The sequence below is a fragment of the Homarus americanus genome, unplaced genomic scaffold, assembly GCF_018991925.1.
Source record: "Homarus americanus isolate GMGI-L3 unplaced genomic scaffold, GMGI_Hamer_2.0 scaffold33468, whole genome shotgun sequence".
NCBI lineage: Eukaryota > Metazoa > Arthropoda > Malacostraca > Decapoda > Nephropidae > Homarus > Homarus americanus.
Window position 1 is genome coordinate 3,195,632 of NW_024714177.1, and position 22,026 is coordinate 3,217,657.

At 46.0% G+C, this 22,026-nt stretch overlaps 1 protein-coding gene across 2 annotated transcripts in view; it reads left to right on the forward strand.

The window, feature by feature from the left end:
• Positions 1 to 22,026, forward strand: part of LOC121876979 (cGMP-dependent 3',5'-cyclic phosphodiesterase-like) — a 90,726-nt gene that overhangs the window by 17,244 nt on the left and 51,456 nt on the right. Inside the window, exons 3-8 of one of the 2 annotated variants that reach the window (XM_042382564.1) lie at positions 1,749 to 2,488; positions 3,214 to 3,323; positions 5,784 to 5,923; positions 10,335 to 10,391; positions 13,571 to 13,713; positions 13,942 to 14,167. In XM_042382564.1, the coding sequence (XP_042238498.1) occupies positions 1,794 to 2,488; positions 3,214 to 3,323; positions 5,784 to 5,923; positions 10,335 to 10,391; positions 13,571 to 13,713; positions 13,942 to 14,167 (1,371 nt within the window). In that variant the 5' untranslated portion in view covers positions 1,749 to 1,793. The remainder of the gene's footprint in view (positions 1 to 1,748; positions 2,489 to 3,213; positions 3,324 to 5,783; positions 5,924 to 10,334; positions 10,392 to 13,570; positions 13,714 to 13,941; positions 14,168 to 22,026) is intronic. The other variant, XM_042382570.1, reaches the window with a different exon arrangement.

A 22,026-nucleotide genomic window follows, 5' to 3' on the forward strand; every position in this document is an offset into this window, starting at 1 on the left:
GAGAACGAAACTATAAAGATAATAACGAGGGCAAGTGTGGCTACAGAATCGTACCCCTCTTTCCTCCCCTTTCTCCCTTCCCCCTACCCCCTTCCTACCTCCCTTGCCACCCCTCTCTCTGTGCCCCCCCTCCCTCGTTACGTCTCTTGTTCTGGTAGAGTCTTGGCACATTTTGGCCGCCATTTACTCGCACTTGGCTGGGCTTCAAACCAGGTCGAGGACGTCCCCGCCGCTGCACCTTATAAATGGAACCAATCTTCATATCCCGGCCAACACGAGAGACTGCCGGGAAGCCTCTCCTTATAATAAGAGCCAAGGCCTTCTGTGGCGCACACTTAGGACTCTGGGATAGGACCTTGGGCCCTTTAGGACTTTGGGGCCCTTTAGGACTGATGGGCCTTTAGGACGGGAGGGAGGGGGGCTTTGTTCAGTAACTGGGACAGCGACAGTTACTTAGATCCTCCAATTATGTGATCTGGGACACACAGCCTCGTAGTGGCCGGAGTCACCAAGGCTTGTAAGGTAAATATTTCCCCGTAGCTGGAGATGTTGGACGGCATCTGTCTGTCTAGTTTAAGCAACGATGAAGGGATCAATTTTCACAATATCATAAGTTTACAAGTTGAAGAAATATTACTTGAAGTTTACACACGTAGAAAAAACATAGCTTCAAAATTTTACACTTGTATTTTATGCCCGTGTGTGTGTGTGTGTGTGTGTGTGTGTGTGTGTGTGTGTGTGTGTGTGTGTGTGTGTGTGTGTGTGTGTCAGGAGGAGTAACAGGAAAAAAACCCTTGGTGGAAAAAACAGGTGATGTATGACAGCGGCTGCCCACATATCCAGGTTCACTCTTGAGGTTATGTTGATGGGTGGTGATGCGGTGGAGGAGTGAAACGCAGTGCTCGCCTCCCGTCCTAAGGGTCACTGGTTCGCGCCCGGGGTAACCTCTCTCGACCCTGTTGGAAATGGGCACCTGACTCTAACGTGTTAATAGATAAATAGAATAGTGCAAAATGGATGATATTTTGTACGCGATGATTAATGGTTTTCAATGAGAATATATTATAATACTTGGTGGTCTTACAACTTAAGGAGGCTTTTGGGTATAACGGGGGAGGGGGGGGGGTAAGAGAACTTCCCCCCTCTGCCTCCCTGATATACTACGTCTGTATTATTACCTCCGTCAGCAGCAATGGTCTGGCTCCATAAGACCTGCAGCACTTTAAGCGGCGGTATATGTAAGATTACCTGTATACCTTATTTGCATATCCAATTTACATAATTATCGTCGGCGGCTCACACTTCTACAGTTATTATGAACCCGCTCTTCAGGTGTTATCTTTGATGTCTGTCTGTTTAGTTCAGCCTCAGGACCCAAGTAGAATTTAGGAGATGCGTGTGTGATGTCTGTCTATCTATCTGTCTTTCGTGTTGCCGTCTCTCAGTTTCATGTCATCGTTGTGTTTACTCAGTAGGTATTTCAGGCCGTGAAGCAGTGCTCTTGTAAACACTGTCTCACCTGCTGCCACCTGTCAGTACGCACCTGCTATAGTTTGACATGAAATTCTTTTGACAAACAAACTGAACCGACAAAGACACACTTAACTTTAGCTGAACTTAGTTGAAATGTATACTGTGATCGTTAGGTAGATGTAGTAAGTAGGTTAGGTTAGGTTCGGTTGGTAGTTATAGTTAAGTTTGATGAGTGTGACGTCAGCGAGGTAATCACTGTTGTTGTGTGTTGACAGGTGAGCAACAACAGCTTCAGCACGGCCCTCACCACCCGCCGGCCCATGACCCTCGAGAACATCGAACCCTCACACCGGGAGGACCTGTGGCGGCTTCTGGGCCTCATCCAGGACAGCGACAGACTGACCACCGTCCGCAGGGTGTCCGTCGACCCCGCGAGTGGTAATGTTGGGCGTCGTTGTCTCAAGAGCACCCGCAATGGGTCGGCCAAGAGCGTGGACGGCGCCACCTCCCGGAGTAAGATCCTGTCGCGGGACATGTCGGTGGACTTGTCGCGGCAGCGCTTCGGGGTGTCGCTCAACACGACAGCCGCTTCGCACAAGTACCACAGGTCGTCTCTGTCCGCAGCTCCGCCGCAGGTCGACCGCAGCCATACACAAAGAGGACCCTGCGACAGTCTCGAGGAAGAGTCCAGCGCCGCCACATGTTCAAACTCCCCCCAGAGCGCCTCAAGCGGGGTTCCTCCTCCTTCAGGTCTCCCTCCTATCGAGTCATCCAACCACAAGCAAAATTCCAGACCTAAGTTGACCTCAAGCTCAGGGTTGTTCCCCACGCACTGTAAGCCGCCAGAGAGTTCGAGCACGACCTCTTCGACGACCTTCTCGCCCACCTCGCTGCTGTGTGTGCCCGTGGCGTCGCCGGGCAAAGAAACTACGGCCGTGCTTGCCTGTCTGGTGGATAAGGTGGCCGGGGGAGACTTCACCCGCCAAGACGTGCTCAAAGTTGAGGAGTGTTTCAGGTGAGTGTATATATATATATATATATATATATATATATATATATATATATATATATATATATATATATATATATATATATATATATATATATATATATATATATATGTGTGTGTGTGTGTGTGTGTGTATTTCTTTACGCCATCTGCCACTGTCTACCCAGCAGTAATTGGCAACCTGGGTGTAAATCAATTTGCGGATCGTATTCCGGGGTAATGGTTAGCCAGTGCAGTTGGAGAGTTGTCCGGTCTTCTCGGATCATTCCTTGACACTGGGTCACACAGCTTGTTATCTTAGGGTGTGGATGTTGTGTTGGCGACAGCTTCAAACACCTTAAACAAATTCACTCCTAGGTGGCCCCAGAGCTGACCATTATGTATGTGTGTTTATGTTGGGTTGAGACTTGTGTCATGTTGTCCTATGGCCGCCAGTAAAACCATAGTTATTATTACAGTTCATGAATACATCCCCCCACACACATGTTTATGTAATTCTCTGTAAAATTAACTTGATTGACTGCAGTTTTTGTTGCATATTCGCTGAGGCGTGTCTGTCACTCAGACTGTCTACATGTGTTTGTGTGTGTGTATTCTAGACAGACAGACAGACAGTCTGTCTAGAATATACCAGTGTGTCTGTCTGTCTAGAATATTACCAGTGTGTGTGTGTGTGTGTGTGTGTGTGTACAGTGTTGTCGGTGATGAGTGTGTTGATCTGTCTGTCACAGGTACACGGTGGGGATCTTGGTCAACACGGCCACGGCAGAGATGGAGAGAAGACTACGCACACAGTGTCAGGCGCTGCTCAGCGTCGCCCAGAACCTCTTCACCCACCTCAGTAAGTTGTTGAGCCAGGGCGTCTGGGACCTAAAGGACGCCTGTGGGGACCTTGGCAAATTAAGGGTCAGAGAGGCGTTTAGGACTTAGGTTAATTTTTATGGTCCTGGGATTTCAAAGTTCAATTTAGGGACTTTAATAGACCATATTAAGTCAGGTAAGGGGTGGATAAGGGAGGGACCTGATGTATCTCTTCTCACACTTAAGGGAATTAGGGATCAGGAGTGACCTTGACCCTTGATGTATTTTTTCCTCCTAAGCTTAAATAATTTATCCTTTCTTTGTCAGCTCCTAACTTATGTGTCGATTCACTATTGTTTGAGGTATTTAGAAACACACACACACACACACACACACACACACACACACCTCAGATCTTGACGACTACTTACTTAGTTTTATTTATCTAATCCTAATCTTGGTCTACACACAGTTTGTATACTTTACCTGAGATAAAAAATACCTGCAATACACCTGCTAAAGTAACTCGGTGGAAACGAGTAATAAAAGGAGCAAGATAAAGTCAGATTTGTGTGTAATGTAAACAAGAACTCACGTCAGGCAGCGATGTTCAGCCCCACCCACCACCACTCAGATAGCTCAGGCCGCGTTACAACTGGTCGCTGCCTCACTGTCGCCCAGGTTATCGTACACACACAAACACACTCGTCACAATAGGCCAGATTACACGGTGGGTTATGTTGCTTTTAGATAAATTGCCCTTTGAGTTCCTGCCATGTCGTTACTACGTTATATCACGTTGGCCCCTGAGGCACTTGGGGGGGGATTTCCTGTGTTGACCGGCGTATGTTGTGCTGTGGGTCAGACCTTATCTATTAATTCATTATCTCTATCTTTCTCTCTCTTTCTTTGACTGTGTGTGTGTGTGTGTGTGTGTGTGTGTGTGTGTATGTGTGTCCACCATCAGTTCTCAGCGCTATCTAAGAGGACCTATACAGACGGACGTGGATTCTGGCCAGGTTTCCGCCATGCGTGTTGACTTGGGGTAAACAAAGTCGTGTTATACCAAGAGACACACCTACCTCCAAGCCCAGGTGGGTGGGTGGGTGTGTGTTAACAAGAAGGAGGGACATGGTGATAGTTTAGTATAGGTGGACACGCTCTTCACCTCCCATGACAGCTGAGGAGAGAGAGAGGAGAGAGAGAGAGAGAGAGAGAGAGAGAGAGAGAGAGAGAGAGAGAGAGAGAGAGAGTATCATGGTATCAGTTCAAGGGGGTGCTGATAGTTGGGCTGGAGACTCACTTTAAGTTTTAGTTGCTCACCAATCTATCTATCTATCTATCTATCTATCTATCTATCTATCCTCCCATCTCCACACACCCCTCCATCCATCCATTTAAGGCGTGTAGGGGCATGTGTCAAGGCGGGGCGTGTAGGGCGTGTGTCAAGGCGTGTAGGGGCGTGTGTCAAGGCATGTGGGGGCGTATTTCAAGGCGTGTAAGGGCGTATGTCAAGGCGTGTGTCAAGGCATGTAGGGGCGTGTGTCAATGTGTGTAGTGGGCGTGTAGGGGCGTGTATCAAGGCGTGTAGGGGCGTATGTCAAGGCGTGTGTCAAGGCGTGTAGGGGCGTGTCAATGTGTGTAGGGCGTGTCAAGGCGTGTAGGGCGTGTGTCAAGGCGTGTAACAGGATGGGACAAACATGAGCAACGTTCCTTTAAACTGGTTCTTGTCTCTTATTGACTCTAAAGCTGACTGTACGTACATGGCAGGGTGGTGTACATGGCCAGGGTGGTGCATGGCCAGGGGGTGGGGGGCATGGCCAGGGGTGCATGGCAGGGGGTGTATGGCCAGGGGGTGCATGGGGGGGTATGGCCAGGGGGGGTGTGCATGGCCAGGGGTGCATGGCCAGGGGGTGCCAGGTAGGGAGGGGATGTGGTGCATGGCCAGGAAGGATGCATGGCCAAGGGGGGGAGCATGGACAGGGTGTGGTGCATAGCCAGAAGAGGGTAGTGCATGGTTAGGGGATGGTGTGGTGTATGGTCCCTCAATCTTTCTCTTCCTCCTCTCCCTCAAACGTGCTTCGACCTCACCCACTCCCCCCTCACCCCCTTCACCCTCACACCTCACTCCCCTCACCCTCACTCCTTCCAACAGCCCTTGCCTATCGGGACACACATTCGTCCCTCAAAAATATAAATACAAATTGGACTCAAATCTTTTCCGCCTTTTTTTTGCCTTTGAAATTATTATTACTTTTTCCATCGATCAAAAGAGGTCGAGGGAAACGGTTCCACTATTCCTGGTTCCACTACCTCCTGGTTCTACTCCTCCCTGGTTCTATTACTCCTCCCTTCTACTACTCCCTGATTCTTTTCCTCCCTGGTTCTATTACTCCTCCCTTCTACTCCTCCCTGGTTCTATTACTCCCTGATTCTACTACTCCCTGATTCTACTACTCCCTGGTTCTAATACTCCTTGGTTCTCCCCTCCCTCCCCCAGACGACGTGACGGTGCTACTACGGGAGATAATGGCGGAGGCGCGGCAGCTGACGGACGCCGAGAGGTGCTCCCTGTTCCTGCTGGACCGTGAACAGAACCAACTGGTGGCCAAGGTGTTTGACGGAGAGCGGAAAGAGGAGGTGAGTGGCGGAAGGAAGTGGAGGAGGTGGTGGTGGTGTAGGAAGGAAGTGGAGGAGGAGGTGGTGGTGTGTGAAGGTTGGAAGTGGAGGAAGAGGAGGAGGTGGTGGTGTAGGGAAGGAAGTGGAAGAGGAGGAGGTGGTGTGTGGAGGTTGGAAGTGCAGGAAGTGGAAGAGGAGGTGGTGGTGGTGTAGGAAGGAAGTGGAAGGGGAGGAGGTGGTGGTGTGTGGAGGTTGGAAGTGGAGGAAGAGGAGGAGGTGGTGGTGTAGGAAGGAGAGGTGGTGGTGTGTGGAGGTTGGAAGTGAGGAAGAGGGAGGAGGTGGTGGTGTAGGAAGGAAGTGGAGGAGGTGGTGGTGTGTGGAGGTTGGAAGTGGAGGAAGAGGAGGAGGTGGTGGTGTAGGAAGGAAGTGGAGGAGGTGGTGGTGGTGTGGGAGGTTGGAAGAGGAGGAGGTGGTGGTGTAGGAAGGAAGTGGAGGAGGTGGTGGTGGTGTGTGGAGGTTGGAAGTGGAGGAGGTGGTGGTGTGGGAGGTTGGAAGTGGAGGAAGAGGAGGAGGTGGTGGTGTAGGAAGGAAGTGGAGGAGGTGGTGGTGGGAAGGAAGTGGAGGAGGTGGTGATGGTGTGTGGAGGTTGAAGTGGAGGAGGTGGTGGTGTGTGGAGGTTGGAAGTGGAGGAAGAGGAGGAGGTGGTGGTGTAGGCGAAGGAGGAGGTGGTGGTGGTGTGGAGGTTGGAAGGGAGGAGGTGGTGGTGTGTGGAGGTTGGAAGTGGAGGAAGAGGAGGAGGTGGTGGTGTAGGAAGGAAGTGGAGGAGGTGGTGGTGGTGTGTGGAGGTTGGAAGTGGAGGAGGAAGAGGAGTTGAAGCAGGGAGAGGAGACGTTTTACGGGAGGAAGAGGGGAGGAGAAGGTATAGGAAGGAGGGAGGGAAGGAAGGAAGGAAGTGGAAGAGGAGGGAATTGGACAGAGACTAAGTAAGGAGAAAATTAAGAAAGGAAGAGATAATAAAAGGAGAGAAGAAAGAGACGCCGGGATGGAGTGTCTCTCTCTCTCTCTTTCTCTCTCTCTCTCTCTCTCTACCCTGAAATTATTAGCCTTCAAAATGGCTCCCATATCGTGCTGAGACTCTTATGTTATCCAGACTCATCCTACATAAGCTCTCAGGCCTCTCAGCTTAGGCTCCCACGGCCATACAGGACTAAACCTCATCGTTCCTCTTAGGTCGATGATCGTATCGCTGTGTCCTGTTAACTTGAGCCTTAATACCGGGGGAGGGGAGGAGGGGGATCTGGGAGACTCTCTGGTGTGTGTGTGTGTGTGTGTGTGTGTGTGTGTGTGTGTGTGTGTGTGTGTGTGTGTGTGTGTGTGTGTGTGTGTGTGTGTGTGTGTGAGCTTCAAAAGGTTGGGGGTGGATGGATGTCTTGATTTAGAATTGCTTCGAGAAAAATAGTGAGTCCTGGTGATGTGGTGAGCGTCTGGTGGTTGGTGACGAGTGAGGGTGGGTGGGTGGGTGTGGGTGGGTGGTGGGTGGGTGGGTGGGTGGGTGGGATGGGCGGAGGGAAGGGGGACTTGGTAAGGATGATAGTGGAGGGGGATTATGGTTTGTAGAGAATGAGCTATGGGATGAGGGAGGAAGGGCGAGGCAAGAGGGTGGGTTGGCGGGCGGGAGGTGGGTAAGGAGGGACGGAAGTGGGTTGGGAAGGACTGGAGGGTGAGGGAAGGAATGGAGGTAGGAAGGAGTTAAAGGAGAGACTGTGCGAGGAATGAGTTAAGAGGAGAGTAAGTGATGAGTGTGGAATGATTCCTGTCAGGGCCCCGTCTTGGCCAGCCCTCGTGGTGACACAGGGTCCGGTGAGGTGGGCTCCTCTGGCTGATGAAGGACCTTATCTCATCAGACGGCAAAAGACCAGAGGGCCCCACTGTCTGCTGAGATGGTCCTGCTGAAGCGCCTGTCTTCTCTACTCAGCAGACAAGACTAGAGGAAGTTGAAGTCTATACCTCTCCTCACCAGGCAGCAGACAACAGCGTCCAAGGTTACCCCTCACTCTCCCATGGTCCAGCCCTCGCCATAGTAACGAGCCATGTGTGATGATGTGGGGAAAGTCTGCCTGACACACATGGCCACGAGAAGCAAGATGTCAGGTGTATACATATGACATCCACCGAGACGTCACTTATTGAAGGACCAGCCAGAAATAAGATGTCAATCAATAGTTAGTCTAAGCCTCTCTCTCTCTCTCTCTCTCTCTCTCTCTCTCTCTTCAGGGTGCTTCGAAACTCTGTATTTGAAGCTTTTATTTGGAGTTTCAGAACAAGAAATTTCACGACCAATAACAAAATCAGCTTAATTTTTAGGTTTCGGTTTCATGAATCTTAAAATGTAAAGTATTTTTTCGGTACGTCGGTGTAGACAATTTTTAGGAAAGGAGGAGAGATTTTTTAGGGAGGGGGGAGATTTTTTAGGGAAGGGGGAGAGATTTTTTAGGGAGGGAGGAGAGATTTTAGAAGGGAGAGGAGGAGAGATTTTTAGGAGGGGGAGAGATTTTTAGGAGGGAGGAGATTTTAGAGGGGGGGGAGAGATTTTTTTAGGGAGGGGGGAGATTTTTAGGAAGGGAGGAGAGATTTTTAGGAAGGGAGGAGAGATTTTTTAGGAAGGGAGGAGAGATTTTTAGGGATTCAGAGACACTCGGGACAAGACTGTAATCTAAGGGCGTCTTTGGACCTCCTGACGCTGCCCTGACTGTGAGGATAGTGTGTGAGGCAAGAAGATAAGGGTGGGTGAGGCAAGTGGATGAGGGTGGGTGAAGCAAGTGGGGTGAAATGGCATCCCTAGCTGAGTCTGGAGCCTGTCTTGCTTTTTGAGAGGGAGGGAGGAGAAGGTAGGTAGAATGGGAGGAAAGGTGGAGGGGAGAGAAGGTAGGTAGAATGGAGGGAGGAAAAGGTGGAGGAGAGAAGGTAGGAGAGAAGGTAGGTAGAAGGGAGGGAGGAAAGGTGGGAGAGAAAGTAGGTAGAAGGGAGGGAGGATAGGTGGAGGGAGAGAAGGTAGGTAGAAGGGAGGGAGGAAAGGTGGGAGGGAGGAAGGAAAGAGATGAGTGCTTGATGGTATTTTTAGAACTCTCTCTCTCTCTCTCTTCTCTCTCTCTCTCTCTCTAGCGTCGCCATCTTCTTCAATATACATTTACTGTTTCTTTCATAAAATTGTCAAGGTTTCTATGGGAGTAAAATGGAAATATGAGGAGAGGGCAGGGAGGGGGGGGAAGACGCCTTTGTGTGTGTCCGTGAGTGAGGGAAGGAAAGACAAGATGAGGGAGAGAGAGAGAGAGAGAGAGAGAGAGAGAGAGAAGAGAGAGAGAGAGAGTAGGTGTTTTACTTCCATGTCTTAACAAGTTTTGAAGCAAATGGCGAAAGTTTGGTGTGTTTGTTTACTCTGTGTGTGTGTGTGTGTGTGTGGTCTCTAAGGATCTCTGGATCAATGCCTGGTCTTCCCTAGTCCACCCAGCTGTATATAGGTACCTGACTATTCCTGTTGCGGAAGTAATGGCGGTCGAGTGCAGTGCCGACCCCTCTGGCTCTGTGTTAATTGGATGTTTATGTAGTAACACTATCTATCTATCTATCTATCTATCTATCTATCTATCTATCTATCTATCTATCTATCTATCTATCTATCTATCTATCTATCTATCTATCTATCTATCATCTCCCTCCCCCTACACAACTGGAAATAAATATCAACATGGCGTCGGGGCTGCACAGAGACTTTACCTCGGGAATTTGATTAAGAGGAAGGCGAGGCGGCGAGGAAGGCGAGTGAGGTGAGGAAGGCGAGTGAGGCGAGGCGGCGAGTGAGGTGAGGCGGCGAGTGATTTAGGTGATTGGATCTTCCTACCTAGACGACTGACGACTCGCCCTGATGGAGTGTGTGTGTGTGTGTGTGTGTGAGATAGTGTGGTAGAGTAAAGAGAACAAGGACTGTGAATTAATATGCATTTTGTCCAATCGTTTTGTCCAGTATTTTCTCGAATTGTTTTGTCTCTCTTGTCCAGCTTTATCTCTGCGTTTCCAATAGTTTTGTTCATTATTATCTCCAGTCATTTTGTCTAGAATTTGGTTTGGTTTAATCAGTTTTGTCCAATATTTAGTTCAACTTCTTTTTCTAATAGTTTGTCAGTCATTTGGTTCAGCATATTGGGGATGTATTTTGTCCAATAATTTTTCCCTGTCTTTTGTCCAATAATTTTTCCCTGTCTTTTGTCCAACTATACTATCTGTGTTTTCTTCGTTATTCCAACACTGGTTTCAATATTTTGTCCATCTCTCATTTAGTCTAATCGTTTTGTTCACTGTTAGTCATTTGTCCAATTTTATGCCTTATTTTGTTGAATAATTTTGTCCATCATTTTTTGTCCAATTTGTCCAACAGTCGGTGGAAGACGTCCTACTGCCGCTCGTCCACAGTATACCTGGCCTGGTCACCTCGGGAAGTACTTAACTTAAAACTCTGTGGACAGTATCCACTTGTCACTGCCCACATTGCCGCTACATTTTCCTCACTAGTTCACCCGCTACTCACTATAGGTGTACTTTACCTCCCTCGCTCTAGTACACCTATTGATACTTAGGAAAGTACTTTATCTTCACCGTGGACAGTACCCGCTAGTATTATTGCCACCAACCCACGCTGATGTTACTTTCCCTCACTTTGTCTTCTCACGTATGGTACTTTCCACCCGTTGAGTCGATGTGGAAAGTACTTCATCTCACTTTGGGCAGTACTTTCCACCACCCACCTTTGCTGTTGCTGCCACTAGTACTTACCTCTAGCACACTTTATAATTCAGTGGCACTTCCTACTCTCACACCTGTTGACATTTACCACTATATCATACACACACACACACACACACACACACACACACAGCTGCTCGTTGGTCCCACCTGTTGGTTTCAGTATTTCCAGCCATTTGCTGTCTTATTTATTACAGGTGACCTCCTAACATCTAACCTAACCTAACCTGAAATCAGCTACCTTAACCTAAGGTAACCAAACATAACCTGACCTCTACCTCCCCTAATCTAACCTAACCTAACCTGAAATTAAACTTACTTGCCCTCATTTAAACTAACCATGCATAACCTAACCTCATCTAATTATACCTGACCTGACCACACCTGACCTGAATTAGCCTCCCAGAACCTACCCTCATTTGCCCTGACCTGACCTAACGTCTCTGGTATTGGTTTGTGGTAAATATTAATCGTTTTAATTGTCAATATTTACTGACTAGGAATCACACCTGCCCATCACAACACCTGTAGTCACCTGTACAGAGGCTGCACCGTCACTGTAAGCACACCTGTTTCACACTTTTCCGCCTCTCACTCGACACGTATCACTCTCCGCGGGTGCTGTGCGAAAGGACGCCTCGTAGCACTAATGCACACAGCACATAATATGTACTTAGATTACATGTGGTTTAGAGATAAGAGTATATATGGTACTCAGTAGTGGAGTACAGGTACTGTATCTCTGATGTGTACTACTGCTCTGAGTACAGGTAAATTAATCACCGTTGAGATACTAGGTACTTCAGTGTTCAACCAGGTGTTTATGGTGGCAATAGAAGGCTTGTACATGTAACCTGTATCTTCACCTGGGCGAGTACTGTAGCTTTGAGTACCTGTAATTACTCTATTTCAGGTACAGCCAAGTATGATGTTGGCTGTAGGAGGGTTGTACCTGTAACCTGTTACGGGTAGTCGAGAGTGTGGGTCTTGTACAGCCGTGAGAACTCCTGTGCACACCCGGCAGTGTTGTAGTAGTAGTGAACAGATTTATATAACGAGCGGTCACCGTTGAAGCCTGCTGTCACCCTAGTGCATCATATCAGTAGTCTTTTTGGGGAGAGGGAGATGTAAATAACTTCCATTCAATCATCGTGTGTTAACTTCACCTCTGAGAACTACTTTTACGGGGCCCCTACTTTTTCAGGTGTTGGCTATCCAAGTGTTTTCTCTTGGGGGGGTGGGTGGGGGGGGGGCTCGCAGCTTCAATTTTTTTTGGTTTCTAGTGATCGTGTGAGCGGTGTTCGGTAGTTGTGACACTTATCTCTATCCGCTGATCTCCCTTGTGTTGGCTGGCAGGAGTGACGCTTCTCTCCGTCCATAAGATCAAGTGGGTCATGGTCACTCAGAGCCTCCTAGTGCGTGGCACGAGAGCTGCCCCTTGGCTCGGTCAGTTCAGGAGTTGTGTGGCCCCCCCCCCTTCCCCTTTACCCTGATAGAAGTTCGATCGAGGCTATACACGTGACGTCACTACAGGCGTGGTGGTGGCTCTCCCTCCGGCCAGTTTAACCCGGGAATCCTTATGACTAATTTCCGGAGATGTTAAGCCAATGAAACAACTGGTGTAAATTTTTGTGGTATAATCAATGGACGTAACTTGGTGTCCAGTGGAAAATTAATTGTTACAAATAGATTCTGTGACAATCGTTGAAATGGCTTTACCCCTTTACTGAGATTTATCTATTATGATATTGATTTTAGAATGTATAAGAAACACACTAAGTATGACAATCTTTTATGGAGTTAGAGATGTCTTATGGTTATATATAAAATAAGAAATAAACTACTACTTTATATTCAGAGTAGATTAAAAATAATAGTCAACGCTGTAACAGTATACATCATTAACCATTCATAAAAGCTCTAAACAAACTTACACTGACAGTAAAAACTTCAAAAGTCGACAGTAGTGTTAATAAAATACACCAGGGGAATTTGCTCTCACGAAACCTATGTTATGAGACAGCCACGAGATGTAGTGAGGCTGGAGGGGGAGGGTACTGGGACCTCGGTGTCTGGGCTCCAATCTACTGCACACCGTTAACTCACAGCGCCGCCGCCAGTGTCCGGGTGTAGTGAATGTGGCTAGAACATGCATTACAACATACAAAGTTTATATTTTTCTATTTTTTTATTCATATCGGTATTAATATAATCATTTTATTTATATAGTTTATATTGATGTTATATTCAACCACCTAATTACAACTTGTCAACCAATGTGACTTAAAATAAACTTACCCATCACCCACTTCCGTGTTTACAGGACGAGTACCCATTCAGTTGTAGATATTTACACTACAACTACGACGCTGCCAGGTGTAGACAGGAGTTATCACAGGGGTGCAGAAATTCATTAACCTGCCTGTATCTGTGGCCTGTATCGACACCTGTATCAGTTCTGTACCTTGCCTGTGTTGGTTAATGGTGTGGTCATCGTCTATGGCCTGTGTTGGATAATGGTGTGGTCATCGTCTATGGCCCGATAACGATGATCTATGGATAACACTACTTGGTATCTAGAGCGTAGTTAGGTAATAGATAAGTGTGCCGTGAAGGTTGACAACTCGAATGGGTCCCAAATCCCAGGACGTCCGTTTCCATTAAGACTGAGAGGCCTATGCGGACTGAATCCTTTTAGGCTTCCAACCCATTAGGACTGGGGCCCCACTCTCGGTGATTAAATCAAGGTTGGATTAGTTCAGGTTGGGTTAGGTTAGGTTAGGTGGCGAGAATTATGCCCACTACAAGTACGTCAGCAAGGTGTGTCTCGTTGTCCTTCTACGTGATGAATAATCTGTCTTGTGTCTACAGTCAGGTGGGGAGGTGCGGCTGCCGGCGACACAAGGGATAGCGGGCCACGTCGCCACCACGGGTCACCTCCTCAACATAAGGGATGCCTACGCTCACCCGCTCTTCTACAGGGGCTTTGACGAGTGTACTGGCTTCAAGACCAGGTAGGTGTGTAGGGGAGGTTGTGTGTGTAGGGGAGGTTGTGTGTGTAGGGGAGGTTGTGTGTGTGTAGGGGAGGTTGTGGGTGTAGGGGAGGTTGTGGGTGTAGGGGAGGTTGTGTGTGTAGGGGAGGTTGTCTGTGTAGGGGAATTGTATATTAGGAAGGTGTATGTGTAACTCCATTTAACTTACCCAGGAATCTTTCAAGCTTTTCCTCCTCCTCCCTCCTGCAGAAACATCCTGTGCTTCCCGATCAAGGGGGACGGCATAGTGATCGGGGTGGCTGAGCTGTGCAACAAGACGACGGGTCTCCACTTCACCAGATTCGATGAGGAGATCGCCACAGCCTTCAGCATCTACTGCGGCATCTCCATCAGCAACTCCCTCCTCTACAAGAAGGTCTTCGATACACAGGTCCGCTCCAAACTCTCCAACGAGCTCATGATGTTCCATATGAAGGTAAGTCCTGTCAGATTCTTCCCTTATACCTTACCTTATGATTATTTACCTCAGGGATACCTTACCAACGAGAGTATGATAACTCTCCTGGGTATTAACGAAAGGTAAGTATGATTGATAATTTTTCGAGCTACTAAGCAAAGGTAAGTGTTGAAGTATTATTATTTATATGTCGTATTGGTTATATAACTGCACGTATAGGTGTTGTGGCTATAACGAATCCAATTATATATTTAGTCTTGTATCGTATATAAATTGTTTTTGGTACAACGAAGACAGGAAGGAGGAGGAGTCAAGGACAAGGGAAGAGAGAGACTGAGGAAGAGTGAGAAGGTGAATGGGAGAATGGAAAAGACTGGTGGAAGATAAGAGGAAGAGTGAAAGGTGAGGGGGAGACAAGGAGAAGGGAAGAGTTAAAGAGTGTAGTGTGAGAGAAGTGGAAGGTGACTCTTACATACAACCAGTAGCATCCCTATGTATGGTGAGCCAGTGTGAAATACTATGGTGATTTTTACTTAGATAATCAAGTCATTCACTCGCCGCCCTGTTACAGTGTGTGGGGGGGGTTTAGGTGATATTGTTATGGTTTACCCTGTGACTGAGAGAGAACGTACCCCAATCTGTTATAGTCACTTCAAAGAAAACGCAACTGATCTGTAGTCTGGAAGGCGTAACTATGCTATACAAATACCGTCTGCGAAGTATATAAGTATTAATGTTATTCCTTCGTTTAATATTGAAAGTATAATTACACATAATATTTCGACATCTACAAGGTACAATGATCCTCAAAAAGTTAAGGATAGTTACATAAGGGATTAGAGTAGTCTGTCTTAAAATATATAAATAGTTTAGTGGTGTTTATCGTGTTTTTTTTTTTTGGTAGACATTACCCATTTTGTGATATATAATACATTGGTTTAATATGTGTTACTCTAAGGAGGGTTTTGTGTGTATGTGTGTGTGTGTGTGTGTGTGTGTGTGTCGAGGATGGTGCAATAACTTCTCCCCAAAGTTACAGATGGGGTGATGGTGATGGTCAGAGAGAGCCGAAAGGGTTAGTGTGTTGAGCGTTTCTTGATATGTAGTTTAGGAGAGATAATCTTGCATGCCCTCTTTTGTACTTTATCTTGGTGTTACCGTTGTGTGGTATTTATGGGGGGGGGGAGACTAGGCAAGGGAAGCAGAGGTGAGCTTCGTACGTATGAAAGTTGAGTAAGCACTGAGGACCTCGGGCGTGGGACCGCTGAGGGACTTGAATCGACGGAGAAGGTCGTGACGAAAGCTGAGAGACTTGACAAATATTTTACTGACGTGTTTTACAATTTCGTATGTATGGTAACGCCGATGAGCTTAGTGGAGCTCATAAACTGGAGTGTGTTGGGGCTCAAAGTAATGGAGGAAGGTGGAACATGGTCGAAGGAGAGGTTAATATGCATAATCATGGTCTTGGTGTGGTTGAGGGTGACATGGTTGTTGGTGGTCCAATTTTGGAGACTGTTCAATTCATTCTGGAGGGCGCTGTAGTCGGGAGCCGAGTTGCTTACACTGATCCCAATGGTCATCGACATATTTCCAGCGTGTGGAAGTTTCTCTCAGGGCATCATTGTTAAGGAAGGCAATGGGTTGTAACTTATTTAAGGACTGTGGACTCGTTCACTTGGACTACTGCATCTATGTATCTATTTATTTTTTCGTACCTTTGAGCTTGTTGAGTCGTGGCTCACTGAAGAAGAATTATTAGTCACTGGCTGTGTTGAAAAATAAAGTTGAAGTTGACCCTATAGACCTAACTGCTCCTTCGGGGTAGTGCGGATGTAGTACACTGTAGACAAAGCCTTCAGTACACAACGTGGCCGATACTGCATACGACTGTCTTCACTTACCCCAAGTATAAGACTACTGTATGTACTCACTTACAGTTAGGTGTATTAAGGGTGCCCAGGCTTGAACCAGCGACGGGAGGCGGTCGTTGTATCCAATCGGCCGCCGCACCAAGTTCACTGCGCTAATCCACATTTAATGAAGCGACCCTCACTCAGGAAAGCAAAAAATATCAGTCGGGTCATGAAAGATAGTGACACTGAACTATTAAAACGTAGCCAAAAATACATTAGTTCTTACTCAAACTCTGCCCTCATCGTTTCTCAAATTTGAAGATTTAGAATGTGAAAACGTTTGGCAATTTTCAATTCCTTAATTAATTTTACCTCTTATCAATCTATTATAATTCAGCATGACTTGGAAAACACCAGATAGACTTTTTAACGAACCAATCAGAGGGCAGCTGCGGCTCTGAGCGATAGACGGAAATAAAAACTCAAGTGAAAAATACTAATTGGGATGTCAGTTCGCCTACGGCACTGTGATCAGATTATTTCGTCCAATATTCCATTATCTCTGCCAGCACAAGCCCGGGAAGCGAGACAGTGAACGAACCTATGTGGTGGAGGGAGGTTATTGCGCGAACGTCTCTGGAGCGAGTGGTCATTGGTCTTGTCATATTAAATGGACAGGAGAGTCGATAGCAGCGGTCACAGGATTGACTGAGTAACGGCTGTTTGGACGATACAATAAGGGAAATGACCACTGATAAGTGAAGAGTAAAAAGACGACTTGAATTCTATTTGCAATTTTGTCTCATGAGGTTTTTAATTATTTTTTTTTTACCAATTATATATTTAAGATTTCCTTCGATCAAAAATTGTGTAAAACGATTGAAGTAATTTGAGAAATGTAATAAGAATAATTAAATTTGATTCATGTAATTACAGTAGTTATTATTTAATGGCTGAATAACCATGGATAAAATTAAACTTATTTTTTTTAGTTTAGTGTTAACAGGTAAGGAAATATCACCCGGTAATTGACTTTGTTCTTTCGTCTGTCTGTCCGTCCGTCCGTCTATCTGTCTCTTGTGAAGTCTTGAACCAGGCAGTGTCTCCAGAACTTCTTCGCGGATCTTAACTAAAACTTACAGTAGTCTGGAACTTCACACCACGATTACTGAGCACACACACACACACACACACCATGTAAGAGCCGCCGCTGTGGTACGAACTACGAAACCTTTCCAAACCTTCAATAAATCAATGGTCCTTTGTGGCTTCCCCCTCCCCCCACACTCACTTGTCATTTGATGGGACCCATGCGTAATTGGTTGGGTTTGGTTAGATTTAGTTAGGTTAAGGTTAGATTACGTTAAGCAAGGTAAGTTGACGTTAACATGGGCTACGTTAATTGAGGCAGTTTCATACGATCGTAAATTACCAGTTAAGAAAAAAATAATAATTTAAGAACCTTTTAAAATTTCATCCCTGTTGATTGACCCTGTAGATATGATCACAGCTTAAGGGGAAAACTTAACACGGGCGCCTTGGAGAACCTATCTTAGTGTCCTTACCTTAAACCATGTGGGTGGGGGAGGTTAGGGGGAAGAGCAGGTTAGGGATGGTTAAGGAGTAAGGTTAATAGGTTAGGAGGGAAACAGGTTGAAGGATGGGGAAGGAGGAAGGGGAGTAGGTTAGGGGAAGGGCAGGTTAGGATGGGGAGGTTAGGAGGTGAGAAGGAAGGGACTACAGGGAGGTAAAGGTGGGGGGGAATTGAAGGCGATTGATTCGTCAACCAGAGAAGGATAGATGTGTGTGTGTGTGTGTGTGTGTGTGTGTGTGTGTGTGTGTGAGGACAAGGGGAGTTGGTGAGAGAGAGATAGACAGAGGTGAGAGAGAGAGAGAGAGAGAGAGGAGAGAGAGAGAGAGAGAGAATAATTAAGGACGGTGAGGAGAGATAAAGGTGGAGAAGGAAATTAAAGGTTCCTGGCAAGGAGGCTGAGAGATAGTGGCGGTGGAGGGATGGAGAGGTGGGGAGGGAGGGGAGAGGGAGGATGGAGGGAGGAGGGAGATGGGAGGGTGAGTGGTGATGGGAGGAGGAGATGGAGGGATGGAGTGAGAGATGGAGGGATGGAGGGTGGGGAGGAGGGAAGGAGGGATGGAGAGGTGGTGGGAGGGAGGGAAGGAGAGATGGGGGATGGAGAGGTGATGGGAGAGAGGGGGGAGGGAGGGAGAGGTAAAGGAGGGAAAGGAGAAATAGGTGGAGGAGGGTAAGAGGCAACTGGTAGTAGTGGTGATGGAGGAGGGACGAAGGGAGAGAAAGAGATAAAGAATAAAAGAGACGGAAGGAAGAAGGGAGAGAGGCGAAAGGGACGAGACATAGAGAGGAGAGACGGGAAGGAAGGAGGAGGGGAGTGGAGAGAAAGAGAACGGCGTGAAGGGAGGAAGAGTGAGAGAGGGAAGATAACAAGAAGATACTATAGATAAGGGAAACACAGGTCAGCCTAAGGGTCCGTGTCCACTTGGGAGTAAAGTGACCAACAGATGGATATGGTAGTTATTATCTGGTTCCCTTGAGTATTTCACTTCTAATTAACTCTAGATGGTTATCAGATTATTGACGATGAATTCACAGCATATTCATTGATGCAACAGGTGAAGGTTATTTGAATTTAAACACTTGAACATCAATGGTAATTATTGGCATTAGACAGGACGTTTGGGTTTTTTGTTGTTGTTGTTTACTTACCTGATGCCAAGAACCGAAGCGTCACCATAACTCGCTCGTGAACTGAAATGGCTTCCCTCATCCGTGTGTCTCTCTTGAAAATTAATGGCCCACCAATTTCACCAACTCTTCCACCTGAACTGATGACATACGGGTGAAATTACGGAACTGTTGAGCATCTTCTATCTGTAGTTCTTTCATAAGCCTGTTGTTAGCTCCCAGTTCACCTCGTCGTTCCACCCGGTGCTTTATCCAACACCTTCTTTTGTTTTTGCTTGTTCTTCTCCAGCATCAGCATAACTATTACTGCTGCGGCAGACTCTCTGCCACGTCCTCTACCACCCATTGCTACCGACTGACTGAGAGTCACTATAGAGTACAGCTCTTGTCAGGTGGACACACCGCTGAGAGTTCTCTCCGTCAGCTACTGTCGGGAAGACTCTCGACAGCTTAAACTTGCAGAATTTTGCTCTCATGTGGATACACAGAGAACTATCGACAGTAACTATCAAGAGTCCGCTCTCAGGTGGAAACGGGCCTTAAGACACCTTCTGTATCTCACACTTGTACACAGGCAGACAGACAGACAGACAGAAAGAAAGAGACAGACAGACAGAATAAGAGAGAGAATGAGACAGATAGACAGCCAGAGAAACAGACAGAAAAAAATGAGACAGGCAGAGACAGAGAAAAGAGAATGAGGTGAAATAAAAATTGAAAAAAAAAATAGAAATAAGAGAGAAATTAAAATATATATCCCACTATTACCCCTTCCTCCCTTCTATCACCTTCCCACTCCTTCTCCCCCTCATTCTACCCCACTCCCTTTCCCCTCCCTCTTCCCCCTTCCTCCCTTCCCACTTCCTCTCCCCTTCCTCCCCCCTCCCTTCTCCCCCCCCCCTAATTTTAAATACCAAGGAGTTCGACCATCTGTCTGCCACCACCTGCTGAAGAATCTTATATTAATGCCATCAAAGAAGAGAATTTTCCACCATTTTGTCAATTTTTTTTCCGGATCGTGCCTAATTTTAACCGGATCGTGCCCAGTTTTAACCGGTTCGTGCCCAGTTTTAACCGTATTGTGCCCAATTTTAACCGGTTCATGCCCAATTTTAACCAGATCGTGCCTAATTTTAACCGGATCGTGCTTAATTTTAACCACATCATACCTAGTTTTAACCGGATCATGCCAAATTTTAACCGGATCATTGCTAGTTTTAACCTAATGATCTAGAGCACTGTAACTCGTATACGTAGTGATCAAGAACTTCCAGTGAACCAGTTTCCAGTAATGATACTTTCCAGGTTTTCCTCGCCGCTGCGTCTTACCTTCACCCAGAGCTAACAAGATCGTAAACTTCTTAGATGAAGGCGGCTCAGGTGTTGCCGGAGATCACCTCGCTCTTACCCGATTGGCCTACAAACTAACCTTTTTTTTTAACATATAGAAAGCACAAGGAGAGATGAGACAGGTATCGTTGTTAGATCTTATCACCGAGGCATCTAGTTACTAATGACTGTCGATATGTGACACAGAATAATTAAAGTGATGAACTTCTTAACACGTTCTCAGGCAGGGGGGTCCGCTGAGTGCTAGTTCGGTGTGGAAAAGAGTTTTGGTAGATAGAGATTCTGGTGGCTAAAACAAAATCAACAGAAAAGTCAGAGTGAAGAAGGATCGATGGAGGGTTAAGTCATCTGCATAGAAGGGAATAGAGTTGTGTGTCACTGAAAGTAGACCATAAATGTGCAGTAAGAAGAGTTGGTGCCAGTACATAGCCTTGAGGTACTCCAGGATGAATAATGAAAGAGAGAAGACCGTCAACACCCACACGTACTGCACTGTGACTTGATAGAAAATAATAAATTAAGAGGATTACGGGGAAAGGTCACGAGAGGGCAATTTTACTTGTAAGAATCGATGCCAAACTATATCAGCGGCTTAGTAAATGTCAAGGGTTGCTGCAGAGGTTCGACCAATGGAGTTTATTGATTGATGGATTGAATGTGTGAGCAGTGGTAGATGAGCAGCAGTAGAGCGCCCTCTATGGCACTCATACAGTACTTGTCATCACTGAGTCAAGTGTTATTTCCAAATGTGTCTTAAGAACATGAGCATTGATTACCATCACAAAAATCTTTCTTATTGTTGAGGTGAAAGAGATTAAGAAGAAAATGGGATTAGATTTACTACCACCTTCCCTTGAAGATGGATGTACTGTGTGTTAGTTTATTTCCACGAAGAGAGAAGACTAAAGTGTAAAGACTTTAGGCAGAACAGGAGAAAACTTATTTTTATTCTTTACCATTTGTGTGCGGGACAAGATGACACAAACCTTGGCCTGGTACAGTGACGCTGGAAAGATTCAGCCATTTGTGGAGAGTTGAGAAGTTGTAGGAATATTTTACTGGGTATGAATTTGATTATCTCAACCTATTATTATTATTATTATTATTATTATTATTATTATTATTATTATTATTATTATTATTATTATTATTATTATTATTATTATTATTATTATTATTATTATTATTATTATTATTATTATTACTATTATTATTTTTATTATTATTATTATTATTATTATGATTATTATTATTATTATTATTATTATTATTATTATTATTATTATTATTATTATTATTATTACAACCTCGACTACTACTACTGCTACCCTCCAGGAGTTATAACCCAGGCAGGTGCCCAGGTGCCTTATCAGTGCCCGCCTCCAAGGATCGCATGTTTCAGCTCCACACACCAGCACCTCGCTCTCGCACTATCGATATGTGATAATAACCAGATCCTAGTAAGACTGGGAAGGGCATTACGTCATTAGTTATTGATGAAGGCTAATTACCATTGTCATGACTAATGCATAACGTAAATGGGTATTTATATCTGATAATTGATGTTGTTGCCAATGAGTGACTGTAAAGATTTTCTGATGATGATGATGATGGTGGTGGTGGTGTGATGAAGGTGGTGGTAGCGGTGCTTGAATTTTATGTTGCCGCTGAGTGTCTAGTTTATTGTGCACCCCATACTCATCCTGTGAGCGGTAAAACAAAATGGATAACAGCACAGGACAGAATTTTGTGGCTTTGAATGTTATAGTATTTCCAGTACATTATTTGTTTAGTTATATCCAGGTAGTAGGAGTGAAATGTGGACATAGTTTTAATAGCTATGTCAGCTATCTTGCCATCAGAGATAAAGTGTTGTGTCATTTCACATACTGTATGAGTGTATGGTTTGCTGTTACCTGTATGAGTGTATGGTTTGCTGTTACCTGTATGAG